The sequence below is a fragment of the Malaclemys terrapin genome, chromosome 16, assembly GCF_027887155.1.
Source record: "Malaclemys terrapin pileata isolate rMalTer1 chromosome 16, rMalTer1.hap1, whole genome shotgun sequence".
Taxonomy (NCBI): domain Eukaryota; kingdom Metazoa; phylum Chordata; order Testudines; family Emydidae; genus Malaclemys; species Malaclemys terrapin.
In genome coordinates this window covers 19,895,174-19,908,371 of record NC_071520.1, presented here as the reverse complement: position 1 = coordinate 19,908,371, position 13,198 = coordinate 19,895,174, and the positions used below count along the sequence as shown (strand labels likewise).

General features: G+C 41.8%; 1 protein-coding gene across 8 annotated transcripts in view; it reads left to right on the top strand.

The window, feature by feature from the left end:
- The window catches only part of EP400 (E1A binding protein p400), a 65,905-nt gene that overhangs the window by 48,375 nt on the left and 4,332 nt on the right, over positions 1-13,198 (top strand). For 7 of the 8 annotated variants that reach the window (XM_054006675.1, XM_054006674.1, XM_054006676.1 and 4 more), the window contains 14 exons: positions 39-86; positions 793-929; positions 1,519-1,575; positions 1,679-1,757; positions 2,453-2,644; positions 4,894-4,939; positions 5,037-5,146; positions 6,339-6,543; positions 7,622-7,779; positions 8,194-8,403; positions 8,731-8,926; positions 10,843-10,973; positions 11,640-11,801; positions 12,890-12,967. In XM_054006675.1, coding sequence (XP_053862650.1) covers positions 39-86; positions 793-929; positions 1,519-1,575; positions 1,679-1,757; positions 2,453-2,644; positions 4,894-4,939; positions 5,037-5,146; positions 6,339-6,543; positions 7,622-7,779; positions 8,194-8,403; positions 8,731-8,926; positions 10,843-10,973; positions 11,640-11,801; positions 12,890-12,967 — 1,809 coding nt within the window. The remainder of the gene's footprint in view (positions 1-38; positions 87-792; positions 930-1,518; positions 1,576-1,678; positions 1,758-2,452; positions 2,645-4,893; positions 4,940-5,036; positions 5,147-6,338; positions 6,544-7,621; positions 7,780-8,193; positions 8,404-8,730; positions 8,927-10,842; positions 10,974-11,639; positions 11,802-12,889; positions 12,968-13,198) is intronic. The other variant, XM_054006673.1, reaches the window with a different exon arrangement.

Below are 13,198 nucleotides of genomic sequence, written 5' to 3'. Positions count from 1 at the left end.
CGGCCACAAAAGATCTAACTTTCCTTCTTGTTTTACAGTTAATGTATGAAGCTAATCCTAAAAAGAAGACAAAAAGCATTTATAAGGTGTGTATTGGAATTCTTTCCAAATCAAATTTAGATGCTGTGGTATTTAGCATCAGTAGAGGTTGGCAAATGATTGATAGAAGATCTATATTGAGTATTTCTTGAATAGTGAAACAGCAGTTAAAATTCTGACTCTCTTTTTGCTTGTTGGTAGAGTAGATTGACACCAGATTTCAGCACCTGTAATTAGTAGCTAAATTGTAAATCACACACACAGTTTCGTTGTTTCAGCTTAATCACTAGTGAGTATTTGTCCACTTCACAAAAACACCGCATAGTTCATCATGATTATTATCATAGTACTTAACATTTATAATAACACATTTCATATAAGAATTTAAGTGATTTAGAATTAATGAATTAATCTTGAAAAACACTTGCGTGGTATAGTATTATCCCCATTTTACAGATGCAGAAACTGAGTCACATAGCTAAGTGACTTCCTCCAAACCATACAGCAAGATACATGACAGAACTGGGAGTAGATCCAGAAGTTCTGACTTTCTCCCGTTTTCTGACTAGTAGTCAGACTCTCATTTGCAGTCACTGCTCAGGAGAAGCCAAGTACTGGAACTAAAAAGGGTGTTGGAGAGTAATATAGCTTTGTTAGGAGAACTGTGCTGTGGTAATTTTACAGTACTTGGATGTGCTATGCATAGCTAGGCTTTTTTAAGTGTAAAGATTTTTTGTTTGTTTTTATTTTTAGACCAAAAATAGTCGTCCGCTTCGTACCAATCAGATCTATGCTCAAGATGAAGGTGCAACCCACACCCAGCTTTATACTAATCATTTTGAGATGATGAAAATGATTGCAGGAAAGAGAAGTCCACCAATCAAACCCCTGTAAGTAAGCTAAATGAGGATATTTCCTATTTCACTATATACTATAGGTGCCCCCCGCCTTTTAAACATAATTATATTCTCAACCACTGTCCTAGCCAAGGACCTTTTTACTTTCTCATGTTTGTGACGCAAACATGCTCACATGCTTTTCTCTTTTGTGTCTCTGTTCTTGAACTCTTCCCCTTCCCCCTGTTGTCCTGTGGCTGTGAGGATGGAACTGATATCTGTTCTTATGTGGGTTTAATTTTAGGTCCTTTTTTGGGCAGGGGGTGGCAGTGGGGCAGAGAATACCATTTAAGAAAAGTCTCCACCATACAGCACATGTTTTTTCTGCCTAAGCTACAAAAATCCTGAAATCATAGTAATATCTTATGCTTATTTGTGTGGCACCTGCCAGCTACATATATTTAATGTTTGCTGTAAAAGTCTGTCTATCTTAATGCATCCCTCCATGTATGAGCATTAGTGCTGCTGGGAATGCCTGAGAAACATCATCAGAAATGCAAAGCGTTACCTTACAAAACATATAAAATTAAATGTTGCTGCTAAGGTTTTTTCTCTCCAGTAATGTAATTTTGGTTGATTTCAGACTTGGCATGAATCCTTTCCAGAAGAATCCAAAGCATGCTTCTGTGCTTGCAGAAAGGTGGGTAGTCACTGTGTCTTAAAGGGTTTAAAAATGGCTTAAAAACTGGGGTTTTCTTTTTAAAATGTTCATTTCTAAATTCGTTTACTGCTTTTATTTCTAGTGGAATCAACTATGATAAGCCACTTCCTCCAATTCAGGTTGCATCCCTCCGAGCAGAGCGTATTGCTAAAGAGAAAAAGGTACATCTTATATCTCAATTATATGAACTGACTGCAGTAAAAGCAATCAAGTGTGATGCCCTTCCATCCTGTGCTTGAACTTACCAACATTGTGTCTGTTTGCTATGAGTGGGTAGTTGTAATTTGTGGTCGTTAAACCCATCTTACTTCCTTTTACTTTTGAGCTCAGTCTTTTCCTGTTCGATATCCTGCTGCAGCAGTAGCCCACTAATTTCTGTATTCTAAACAATAACAAAATAAAATTGCACTAGAAAATGAATAATGGGAATGTGACAGGAGCTGACTTCTAAGGGAAGTTTGCCACTACAGTGGCCTGCACATGCAGTGTTCCAGTCTTCTCTTTAGTTGAGTTTGAACATCAAATTCCTAAACAGGAAGTTTCCTATTGGCCTATCTTAATGTAATAGTATTCACAAGCACCTAGGACTCTTTCTTTCTTTTTTTTTTTTTTGACACACTCTCAAAAAGCAACCTACTTCCTCATTTGATTGTTATTCATTCTGTAGCCCCCATTCATATTTTATCCAGTAAGAGCTGCCCTGCTTCATCAGCTAACGTAAGGGTCTACTATATAGAGCATACCTGGACATCGGTTACTAAGCAGGTTGGCGGCTAACTCCTGACTGAGCATGGCAGGTTTGTGGCGTGTGCTGTTTGGAAGAATTGACTAAACACATTCCTTCTACATTTCGCAGGCTCTGGCTGAACAGCAGAGGGCACAGCAGCAGACAGGCCCACAGCCTCCGCAGCAACAGCCAGCTAGCCAGCAGCAAACTCAGCAGTCGGCTGTACAGCAAGCACAAGCCCAGCCTCAAGCACAGGTAGTTCAGCAGCCGCAGGCAGTGGTACAGACTGCAGTAACTACTGTGGCCAACACAGCAGTATTGGTAAGAAAGGGAAGGCCGGCCGCTTCTGAAGCAGCGACTTCAATTCTTGTGTGGGCCCCATCTGTGCATATGTTCTTCGGATTGAAAGAGAGAATTCTGATTTGATATAGAGCAGATTAAGTCACAGTATCTTATTAATTTCCTGGATAGGTTGCGTATCTTGGTTTTCACCCACGCACTTATTAGGATTCCATGGAGAATTCATGCTAGAATTGAGAGAGTAGGCTGTGGTATTCTCTGTGAAAATGCCATCAGCAAGGACATCCGCCCGTACAACTACCTCTTCAGCTGATAAATCTGAGCAGATACTGGCATAGTACATGAAAAAAAATCATCCAAATAATTTGGGGAGTAGAGAGGCAAATAAACTTCTTGTTCCTTTGCTCAGACAGTCATGTGACACTTCTTAGAATGACTTGGGGTCTTTCTCCTCAAGATCACCAGTTCAAGTGTCAGAGACCCTGGAGAATCACTTGATGAAATGCCAGGCTTTCTAGTGCTGCCTCTTTCTTCAGCCCATCTGTTTGCTGGGTCAAAAGGAAGATGAGAGAAGAAACTCATTTATGACTGTTCTAACCTACTGTGTGTGACAGGTCTTAGTTACAGACCAGTTGATAGATGTTAACCTATAGAGACTGTAGGCCAGATTCATTCCCATTGATGTAAGAAGTTGACACCAAGGAGTAATTTTGCCAAGAGATTCTGTTAAGCAGCTCAAAACCAAAAGGTTGTGTGAAACAACATACACGCTTGGGTGGGAGGTAGGGGCTGGGGAGGAGAGAGAAGAACTGGTATAGCACACCGTGACCCTGATCCTGCAATTGGATCCACGCACACGGGCCCATGATATGCCTTCTTAACTTCAGTGGGGCTCTAAACGAGCTCTAGAGCCTATGCCCGTGGAACTGATAATAGGATTGGGACTGATGTTTCGAAGGCTACAGATCTTGTATGTTATAGTTAAGGCTAAGATTATGTCACAGAGGTCACTGGAAGTCACAGAATCCGTGACTTCCAGTGACCTCCGTGACACTGGGGGCTCTGCAACTGACCAGCGGCCGCTGCTGGCAGGGGTCCACCCTGCAGTGTCTCAGCCGTCGTGAGCAACTGCCCGCCCCCCCCCCCCCAGCTCCCAGTTGCTGGCATAGGCACGGGAACTAAGGGTGCGGGGGGTGCTGCAGCACCCTAAGGTCTTATGTGGGGCTCTGCTCCCAGGCCTGCACACTGGGTCCTGGTCCCATGCCTCTGCTTTTGGCCCTGCACGCAGCCTCTGGCCCTGCGCCTGAGGGTCCTGGCCGCCGGTCCCGCCTCCAGCTGTGGCCCCAGCCTCAGCCTCCTTACCCCTATCTGGGTCTTCCCCCAACCCTCCACCCCCCGGGAGAGACAGCCCTGCTCCTGACCCCAGCTGGGGAGGGGCGGAGGAGGGGTATGGACAGGTATAAGGGAACTGGCTTTCAACACCCCCACTATTAAAAATGTTTCAGTCCCACTGGTCGCTGGTGGCAGCAGCAGAGGGATCCCGGAGCTGCTCAGCGGCCGTGGGTGGGGCTACCCCCGCAACTCCCACCTGCTCTCCGCCGGAGGCAGAGGGCCCTTGGAGCTGCTCAGCAGGCGGTGGGCCCCTACACCACCACCCCCACAGCTCCCAGCTGGAAGCGGCAGAGGGACCTCGGCGCTGCTCAGCTGCCAGGGGCGGGGGCCCTCCCACTGTTCCCCAGCGTCCGCCGCTGGCAAGGCCCTGCCTCCCCCTGCTGCTCCCAGCCACTGGGCAATGGGGTCCTTGCAGCTCCCAGCCACTGCCGGGGGGGCAGGGTGCTGGACCCTCCTCCCTCCCCATTTTGTCAGGGATGTTTTTAGTAAAAGTCAGGGACAGGTCACAACTTCCGTGATTTCTTGTTTATTGCCCGTAACCTATCCATGACTTTTATTAAATATATCGATGACAAAATCATAGGCTTAGTTACAGTATGCATACAGTGCTGATTTAATTCATTAGAGAAGAATCCAAGTACCACAGCTCTAGGAGAGAAATGAATATATGCATATATAGCTGTACATGTGCTCCATGGTGAACTTAGACCTAAGTAGCTATGCACTTTATTATAATTTTTTAAATAAATGTTGGCAGTTATCTCATTCTCACAATGGGGCAGCTATATTATGTTAAACAGAAAAGTAGTTTTAAAGGCTTGCACTAAGTTGGTTTTCAGTTTTTCTCTGAAACATTATTCAAATTGTCTTCTAAACAGGCTGGCACAATCAAAACCGCAGTCACTGGGACAAGTATACAGACTGGTAAGATGTTTTAGTAAAGCACTGGGGCTGGACGCAGAAATACAGGAATACTCTTTTGTTTGTATTAGTCTCATGTTTTTCTTGGGTTTACTTTCAGCTACTGTGAGTGGGAATGTTATAGTGAATACAGTTGCTGGAGTCCCTGCTGCTACCTTTCAGCCTATTAATAAACGTCTGGCTTCACCAGCTATGCCTGGGACACTGACAGTGAGTAAATTTCAGTAGTTATACTGTAATTTAATTATTTTTACTTGTAGATTGTAGCAGCACAATCAGTTTCTAGCATTTAATTTTTTCTTAGTTTTATGTGTATAACTCTGCCCCTAGCTAACTTCATTTAGTCTGGTATAGTCTTACCAGTCTGTATATTGTCCAAAGAAGAAAATGATGCAGCTAATGGAAATGTATTGCATAACAAATATTGTTATAAATGAGGCATGGATAAACAGAATAATAGAAATTAGACAAGGAAAAGACTTCTTAGATCATTCAGCCTTTACCTCTGCCAGACCATCTCTGATCAGTGATTCTTTTTTTGAAATACACACAAACAAATCAATGTTGATAAATGCAAAGTAATTGGAAAAGATTCAGAAAAGGGCAAAAAAATGATTGGGGTAGGGAACGGCTTCTGTATGAGGAGAGATTAATAAGACTGGGACTTTTCAGCTTGGAAAAGAGAAGACTAAGGGGGGGATGATTGAGGTCTATAAAATCATGACTGGTAGGAAGTGTTATTTACTCCTCATAACACAAGAACTAGGGGTCACCAAATGAAATTAATAGGCAGCAGGTTTAAAACAAACAAAAGGAAATATTTCTTCACACAACACAAGGTCAACCTGTAGAACTCTTTGCCAGAGGATGTTGTGAAGGCCAAAACTATAACAGGGTTCAAAAAAAGAACTAGGTACATTCATGGAGGATAAGGTCCATCAATGGCTATTAGCCAGCCTGGGCAGGGATGGTATCCCTAGCCTCTGTTTGCCAGAAGCTGGGAATGGGTGACAGGGGATGGATCACTTGATGATTACTTGTTCTGTTCATTCCCTCTGGGGCAGCTGGCATTGGTCACTGTCGGAAGACAGGATACTGGGCTAGATGGACCTTTGGTCTGACCCAGTATGGCCATTCTTATGTTCTTATAGACAAGACATCTAAAACTGATGAGTGCAAATGGGGGAAAATTCACACTTCAATAGTATAGTTAAGGGCTTTCCGTTCAGAATACTGAGAATGAGGTGACTGGCCATTTATTAGATAGACTAGAAAGGTATGTACATATTTGCCTTATTTTAAGATACAAATGTCTTAAATAATGTCCTCTGTTTCCAGAAGGTTTTATGGTTTTAAATGTAAGTTGAAAGTAGTGAAGAATAATGGTTTTTTTCTTCCCTAGACTTCAGGAGGTACGTCTTCTGCTCAGGTGGTACATACTCAGCAGCGAACACCAGCAGCACCTGCTGCATCAACAGAATTGGTGACCATAGCATCTACCCAGGGTGTTCGAGCAGTAACATCCGTGACAGCATCAGCTGTGGTAACGACCAACCTAACACCAGTACAGACCCAGGCAAGATCCTTAGTGACTCAAGTTACGCCAGGTAATAATTGTGTGGTGATTCTTTCCTAGTGTACTTTAAGTGCCTAAACTTCCTGTAGTTTACTTGACCATCTCAGCCTCAGAATATTGGAGTCAGGCTTTACCAGCAGTACCTTTGTCAAACACTGCTGAAAACTTTTAATCTGCTTATCCTTAGTACCAGAAATCACATTTTCCTCCATTAAGTTTTACTAAGTGCAGAATAGAGAAAATACACTAGTTGGTTCCAAGGCACTACCTTAATCAACATGCATAATAATTATATGCAAATGCAAAACAATGTTGTGGCACAACATCTTCATTAGGATTCTACCTATAGTTTATTCAGACGTTACATTAAGACAGAGTGAGGCTTGTTAGAGGAAGTATAGTGTAGTGATTAGAATAGGGGACTCACTCTAGGACTCCTGGGTTCTAATCTGATCTCTTATTCTGATCCACTCTGTACTTCGGTTTACACATCCATAAAATGAAGATACCTCACAGGGAGAGGGAGGGCTGTTGAGGCTTAAGTGAAGTTTGTGAAGCTGTTGAGACCTTAAAATGAAAGATGTTACGTGAAAAGTACTAGTGCAAAATTGCCTGTATTTTAACATTTGTAAGTAGATGTTTGTTTTTCTAAATTAATCCAGGAGCCAGGTAACTCTAAACTGCTTAAAAGGATTTTAACATAATCTTTTGTCAGCAGGAGCTGGGGTTAACTATCACTTACCTGCTAATATGAGAGCTCGAGCAGACAACCCTGTGCTGACATTAATGACTGATACAGAAATAAAGTGGTGTATAAAGCAATAAATTGGTGTAAAACGATGGATGTGAATCTGAGTCTTCTAAATGCGTTTGTTTAGCAATAGAGTCACTTGGATTAGTTATACTTTTTGTTTTGCTAACAATGATCCATTTCCATTTGGGGCTCCCTGCCTAGTCTATTTCCTTGAATCTAATCCTGAATCTCTCCTCAGAATTAGTGTAGCAAAAAAGGACAGGTTTAGCAATTGTACAAGAACTTTTTAAGTGAAGTTGATTAAATTAATCAAATGTTGGAACTTTCTCTTCAGAGCTTTTTTCTTTATTTACAGCTCCGCCGACAGTTCAGCTCTCTGGCAAAGCAATCACATCTGCTCAATTGCAGCTTCTCAGGCAGCAGCAGGCCACTCAGGTGCAGGTTCCACAGATTCAGACCCAGGCGCAAGCCCAGTCTCCAGCCCAAATAAAAACTGTAGGGAAGTTATCACAGGTGAGGGAAACATTCCTAAGAGATCATGAATGCTGTTCTTTCCTGTTTCTTTAAACACTTACCAGCGATGTCGTCTGCAGTGACCTATGTTCTCATACTAGACAGAAAACAGGAGTTCTCTCTTAAATTCACTGCCAGTGATACTAAAATGTCATGGAAACACAGAGCAGGCTAACTAGTTCAAGTCTGTTAAGTACTTCCATGAAGTAAAACAGTAAACAAGCACTAGGTATTTGTTCTCTGGAGATTCACATTGTAAAGGAATTACGTTCTTAGTTCCATTGCTCCTTGATCAAAACTGGCAGGAGAAATCCCATAGCTTAAAGTTTCAAAGTCTGCTCCCACCGGGGGTGAATCCGCCATTCCGAAAACCAGTAATGAAATTGAAAACAATAACCATGTTTATACTTTCAGGAGCAGCTGATCAAGTTGCAGAAACAGAAATTGCAGCTTCCTCAGCAGCAAGCAACACAGCAGCAGACACAGCCAGGGGCCCAACAACAGACAACACAAGTACAAGTGCAGCAGCAGCAGCAAACTCAACAACTTACTGCTGTCACAGCACCACGGCCGGGAGCAGTACTCACAGGCACCACTGTGACAAACCTGCAGGTTGCTCGTCTGGTAAGTTGCCATATGCTCCGTTAAAAATGCACTTAAACAGCTAGTTCTACACTGATTAAAATGAATGAATCTAGCACCTGATTCTCATGTGCGCTGAGGCCCCTTTACACGGCTCTGGCAGCGTTAAGGGGACGTAAAGTGCATGTAAATGTAGTTGAAGTCCACTTTAAGGTTGCTTGACGTTGTTCGCGCCGTGTTAAGGGGTCTTACTGTAAATGAGAATCAGGCCCTCAGTTTCTGAACATACAGTTATCATCTTGCAATGGCCTAGTTAAATACACCAAATATTCTTTGTCTGTACAATAATCCTGATTCCTTGCTGCTTAGACTCGTGTTCCTGCTTCCCAGCTTCAAGCACAAGGACAAATCCAGGCCCAAACACCTCAGGCAGCACAAGTGACTTTGGCAAAGCCTCCAGTGGTGTCTGTTCCAGCTGCTGTTGTGTCATCTGCAGGAGTTACAACTCTCCCTGTTACCGTTGCTGGGATTAGCGTTGCTATTGGGCAGCCACAGAAAGCAGCAGGTACTTCATTATGCTTCTTGAAATACAGTGTACTTAAAGTTGTGCTTTAAAAAAATTCTGTGGCACCTCAAGGAATGTCTAGTACAAGATGCTTTCTCCCTCTCATTTCAAGACTTAAAAGGATGCAGTTTGAAATTCCGTCTACTTTAAAAATGAGTTAAAAGCGTTTCAAGTACTAGATTTGCCCTGACAGTTTGTGCTTCTGCAGTCACATCTGACTATTTTTAAACTGTTTTCTCTCTCTCCTGCTACACTGTGGAGAAATAATACAAATCAGAAAAACTTGTCTATATGCAGAGGGCCTGATCTGAAACCCATTCAAGTGAATGGAAAGACTCCCATTAACTTCAGCTGGATGAGGCCAAGATTTTCTGTCAAGTGCACAAAATTAACCAGGGGGACAGAGACCAGTAAATGTAACCTTCAGTTACAGTAATCTTTGGTGTTACTTTTAAGAATCGTAGGTAAGGAATTTTCAGACAGAAGTATGATTTCCTTTTTAAATGATAGAATCCTAGAAATAAGGGGCTGGAAGAAGTCATCAAGTCCATCCTGTACTGAGCCAGGATCAAGTAAATGCTAGATCATTCCTGACAGGTGTTTGTCCAATCTGTTCTTAAAAACCTCCAGTAATGGGGATTCCACAACCTCCCTTGGAAGCCTGTTCTAGACTTAACTACACTTATAGTTAGAAAGTTTTTCCTAAATCTCCCTTGCTGCAGATTAAGCCATTGCTTCTTGTCCTACCTTCAGTGGACCTGGAGAACAATTGAACACAGTCCTTTCTATAGAAGCCCCTAACATATATTTGAAGACTGTTATTAGGTGGTCTTTTTCAAGACTAAGTATGCCCAGTTTTTTTTAACCTTTCGTCATAGGCCAGGTTTAGTAGTCCATTTATCATTTTTATTGCTCTCCTCTGGACACTCTCCAATTTGTCCACTTACTTTCCTAAAGTGTGGAGCCCAGAATTGGACACAGTACTCCAGCTGAGGCCTCACCAATGCCAGTAGAGAAGGGCCCAATTGCCTCTTGCATCTTGCATATGAGAGTCCTATTAATACACCCCAGAATGATATTTGCCTTTTGAAACTGCATCACATGTTGACTCATTCAATTTGGAATCCGCTGTACACCCAGATCCTTTTCAACAGTTCTACCACCTAGCCAGATATTTCCTATTTTGTAGTTGTCCTTTTGATTTTTGGTTCCTAAGTGAAGTACTTTGCACTTATATTTACTGAAGATCATGGTTTCCCTCTAAGAACAGGCGGCGAACAGGTTTTCTGTATAAAACCATAGTAATTACACAATCTCTAAGAAGAATAGTCTTTTAATTAAGAATAGAGTTAAAAGCCATTTGAGTAGCAAATTGAGATTCAGTTAACTGATATTTCTGTATCAGATATTCATTTCAGAACAGTGTCTAATACGGTATGTAAAAAATTATTCTAACAGTATTATAGTACTAATGCAGTGAAATTTTGCTTAATCCTGCCTTCAGATACAATTGCATATACTACCACATCTATTATAAAAGTGTGGTAGTATATCAGTGATGGTGATGGCACACACATGCTTCATAGCTAGTTTCATAGAATATGCTTATAATGTTCACTTTTGTTTGAAGGACAAGATAGATTTTTGCTTAAGAAGCTGCCTGATGTTTACTGTCTCTTACTGCACTCACAGCTGGAGAGAAAGGCACTGTTAGGGCTTGATCCTGCAAGGACTTTTGCTTAACTTTAAATGTGTGAGAAGACCTGTTGAATTCAATGGGAAAACTTATGTGCTTAAAGTTTAGCATGTGCATAAATCTCTGTACACTATGATCAGTGGGATTTAAGCACTCCTTAAACACACTTAACCGAAGCGCTAAGATGAAAACTCCTCGTTTTTTCTTTTTTTATCTGCAGGAGGACAGACAGTGGTGGCACAGCCACTGCATGTCCAACAGCTGCTAAAACTCAAGCATCATCCAACAGCACAGCAACAGAAAGCCATCCAGCCCCAGGTCGCACAAGGTCAAGCTACTGTACAGCAAAAGGTATTTCCTTTGTTTATTGTTTCTCTGCCTTATTGTGACAGCATCTGTGACTGAAGTCTTCCAGTTACTGACTTTACTAGATTATTCATAGACTTTCGTAGCTCAAATTGCGGTGAGTGGGTCTGAAGGATATATATATTCCCATGAGACTGATTTATGAAACTACAATTCTGGTAGAGAATACACTTTTATTATAAGCCTCTATCTTTAGGCACTTAATCATTTTCCTAAAAAATAGTTCTTTGGTTTGATTTTTCATGCCTAAAACTCATTTAAAAAAATAAAAGTTTGGAGGTTAATGTAGCCAAATATGGAAAAGTGCTGAATTTTTACCAGTTATATTTTCCACATGCTTTTTGCACAATAATATCATAAAACTGACTTCTTCATGCAACTTCTAACTTACCATGGACTTTGCTCTCGATAAGGAAAGTGTCAAAGTGATTTTGTTACAAGTTAGAGTTTGCAGATTCTTGCATAAAGTTCTGAAATTTTATAGCGTTTTCAGAAATGTTTTCTCTTCTGTGTGCATAGGCTTTTCACCAATACTCATTTGCTGGATATTAACTCTGAAATGATCTCCAATTACTGTAGCAAAGTGGTTAGCAATATATTTGTTCTTCAGAAGTATGCTGTACTCACTGATTTCTTATTTTTCTGCTCCAGATAAATGCTCAACAAGTTACTGTCCAAGCCCAACAGCAGACTTCACAGCAACAGAAAGTTACCTACAGTACACAGCCAGGCATTAAAACCCAATTCCTGACACCTCCAATTTCCCAGGCCCAAAAACCCGGTGGAACCCAGCAAGTGCAAGCACAGATACAGGTACTGGGGCCCAATTTCTCCCCTTGAAGTTAATACTGTGTGACTAGAAAGTAGCAAAGACCACAGTCTTACTGCAGTAGAGTCAGGTTAGAGTTTTATTAACCACTGGCTTCAATACCAGTTGCATGTTTTTAAAAATTGACTATAGTTGTAAAACTCACTGGGTGGGATTGCAACCTTGTAGTCTGCCGCGGGTTATGTCTAGTACCCAGGAGCAGATCAGAGAAAGTTGTGACTTGAAGAGTCATGATTCCTCCCCCACACCTTCCTTGCTTTTGGGAAGGAGTAAGTTACATCACCCTTTCCCTCAAGCAGTGTACTCCCCACTGCTCCCCCACCAAACTGTTCTCACCAGTGATTGGAAGAGGCAGAGTAGAGCCTTGGCTCTACTCCCATTTGCCATCACCTCCCTGCCAACCTGTATGCAATGGGGAAACAAGGTGGGTGAGGTGATCTTTTATTGGACCAACTTCTGTTGGTGAGAGAGACCAGCTTTCGAGCTCTTCTAAGAAGTTGGTCCAATAAAAGATATTACCTCCCCCACCTCGTCTAATATTCTGGGACCGACTCGGCTACATCAACAATGCATACAGTGGGAAGTAGCATGTAGGTGGCTCCTGCTCTCCTCTGCACAGCTAGCTCACTATCTAATCAGGGCAAGCAAGGAGATTAAAGAGGGGAAGCCTTATTCACCTGCACAATCAAGTAAGGGCTGTGACAGTCCAACACTTTGGAATTACTAACCTTGCTGTAGTTTTTCAATGGCTTAGCAACAGTCTCTCACATACAAGTTGTAGATTGAAAATTTGGCCCCCAAAAATGTCTTCAGTGCAATAGTCTGAAAGCTTTTGATGAAAAAAGAACACCACCCAAGTGCAGAGTTCCACACTACCCAGTTGAATGCCACTGGGATGGGCTTTCCAAAGGGCAGGTAGTTAATAGCATATTTTAAATAATGCTGTGGCTTGATGATAACCAGAATAGACTAAACCCATCATAAACCTTTTACGATGTGTATAGAGAAAATAAATACAATATATTCGTCATTTTTCTTTAATAAGCATCTTTTCTATTTTACACTACTAAAGGTTGCAAAGCTTCCACAGGTGGTCCAGCAACAGGCAACTGTTGCCAATATTCAGCAGATGGTTTCAGTTTCCCAACAGGTAAGGGTCACTCAGGCTTAACGCAACAGAAGATACACAATCTATTGCAGGTTTTCTTATTTGGAGAAATGTATTTTTCTTTCTCATGTACAGTATGTAATATTTGTAAAATACCTAGTATTTTCGTTGCCTTTCCTAAAAATTAAAATGGTGTCCCCAGCCGCTGTTTGCCAGAAGCTGGGAATGGGCAACAGGGGATGGATCACTTGATGATTACCTGTTCTATTAATT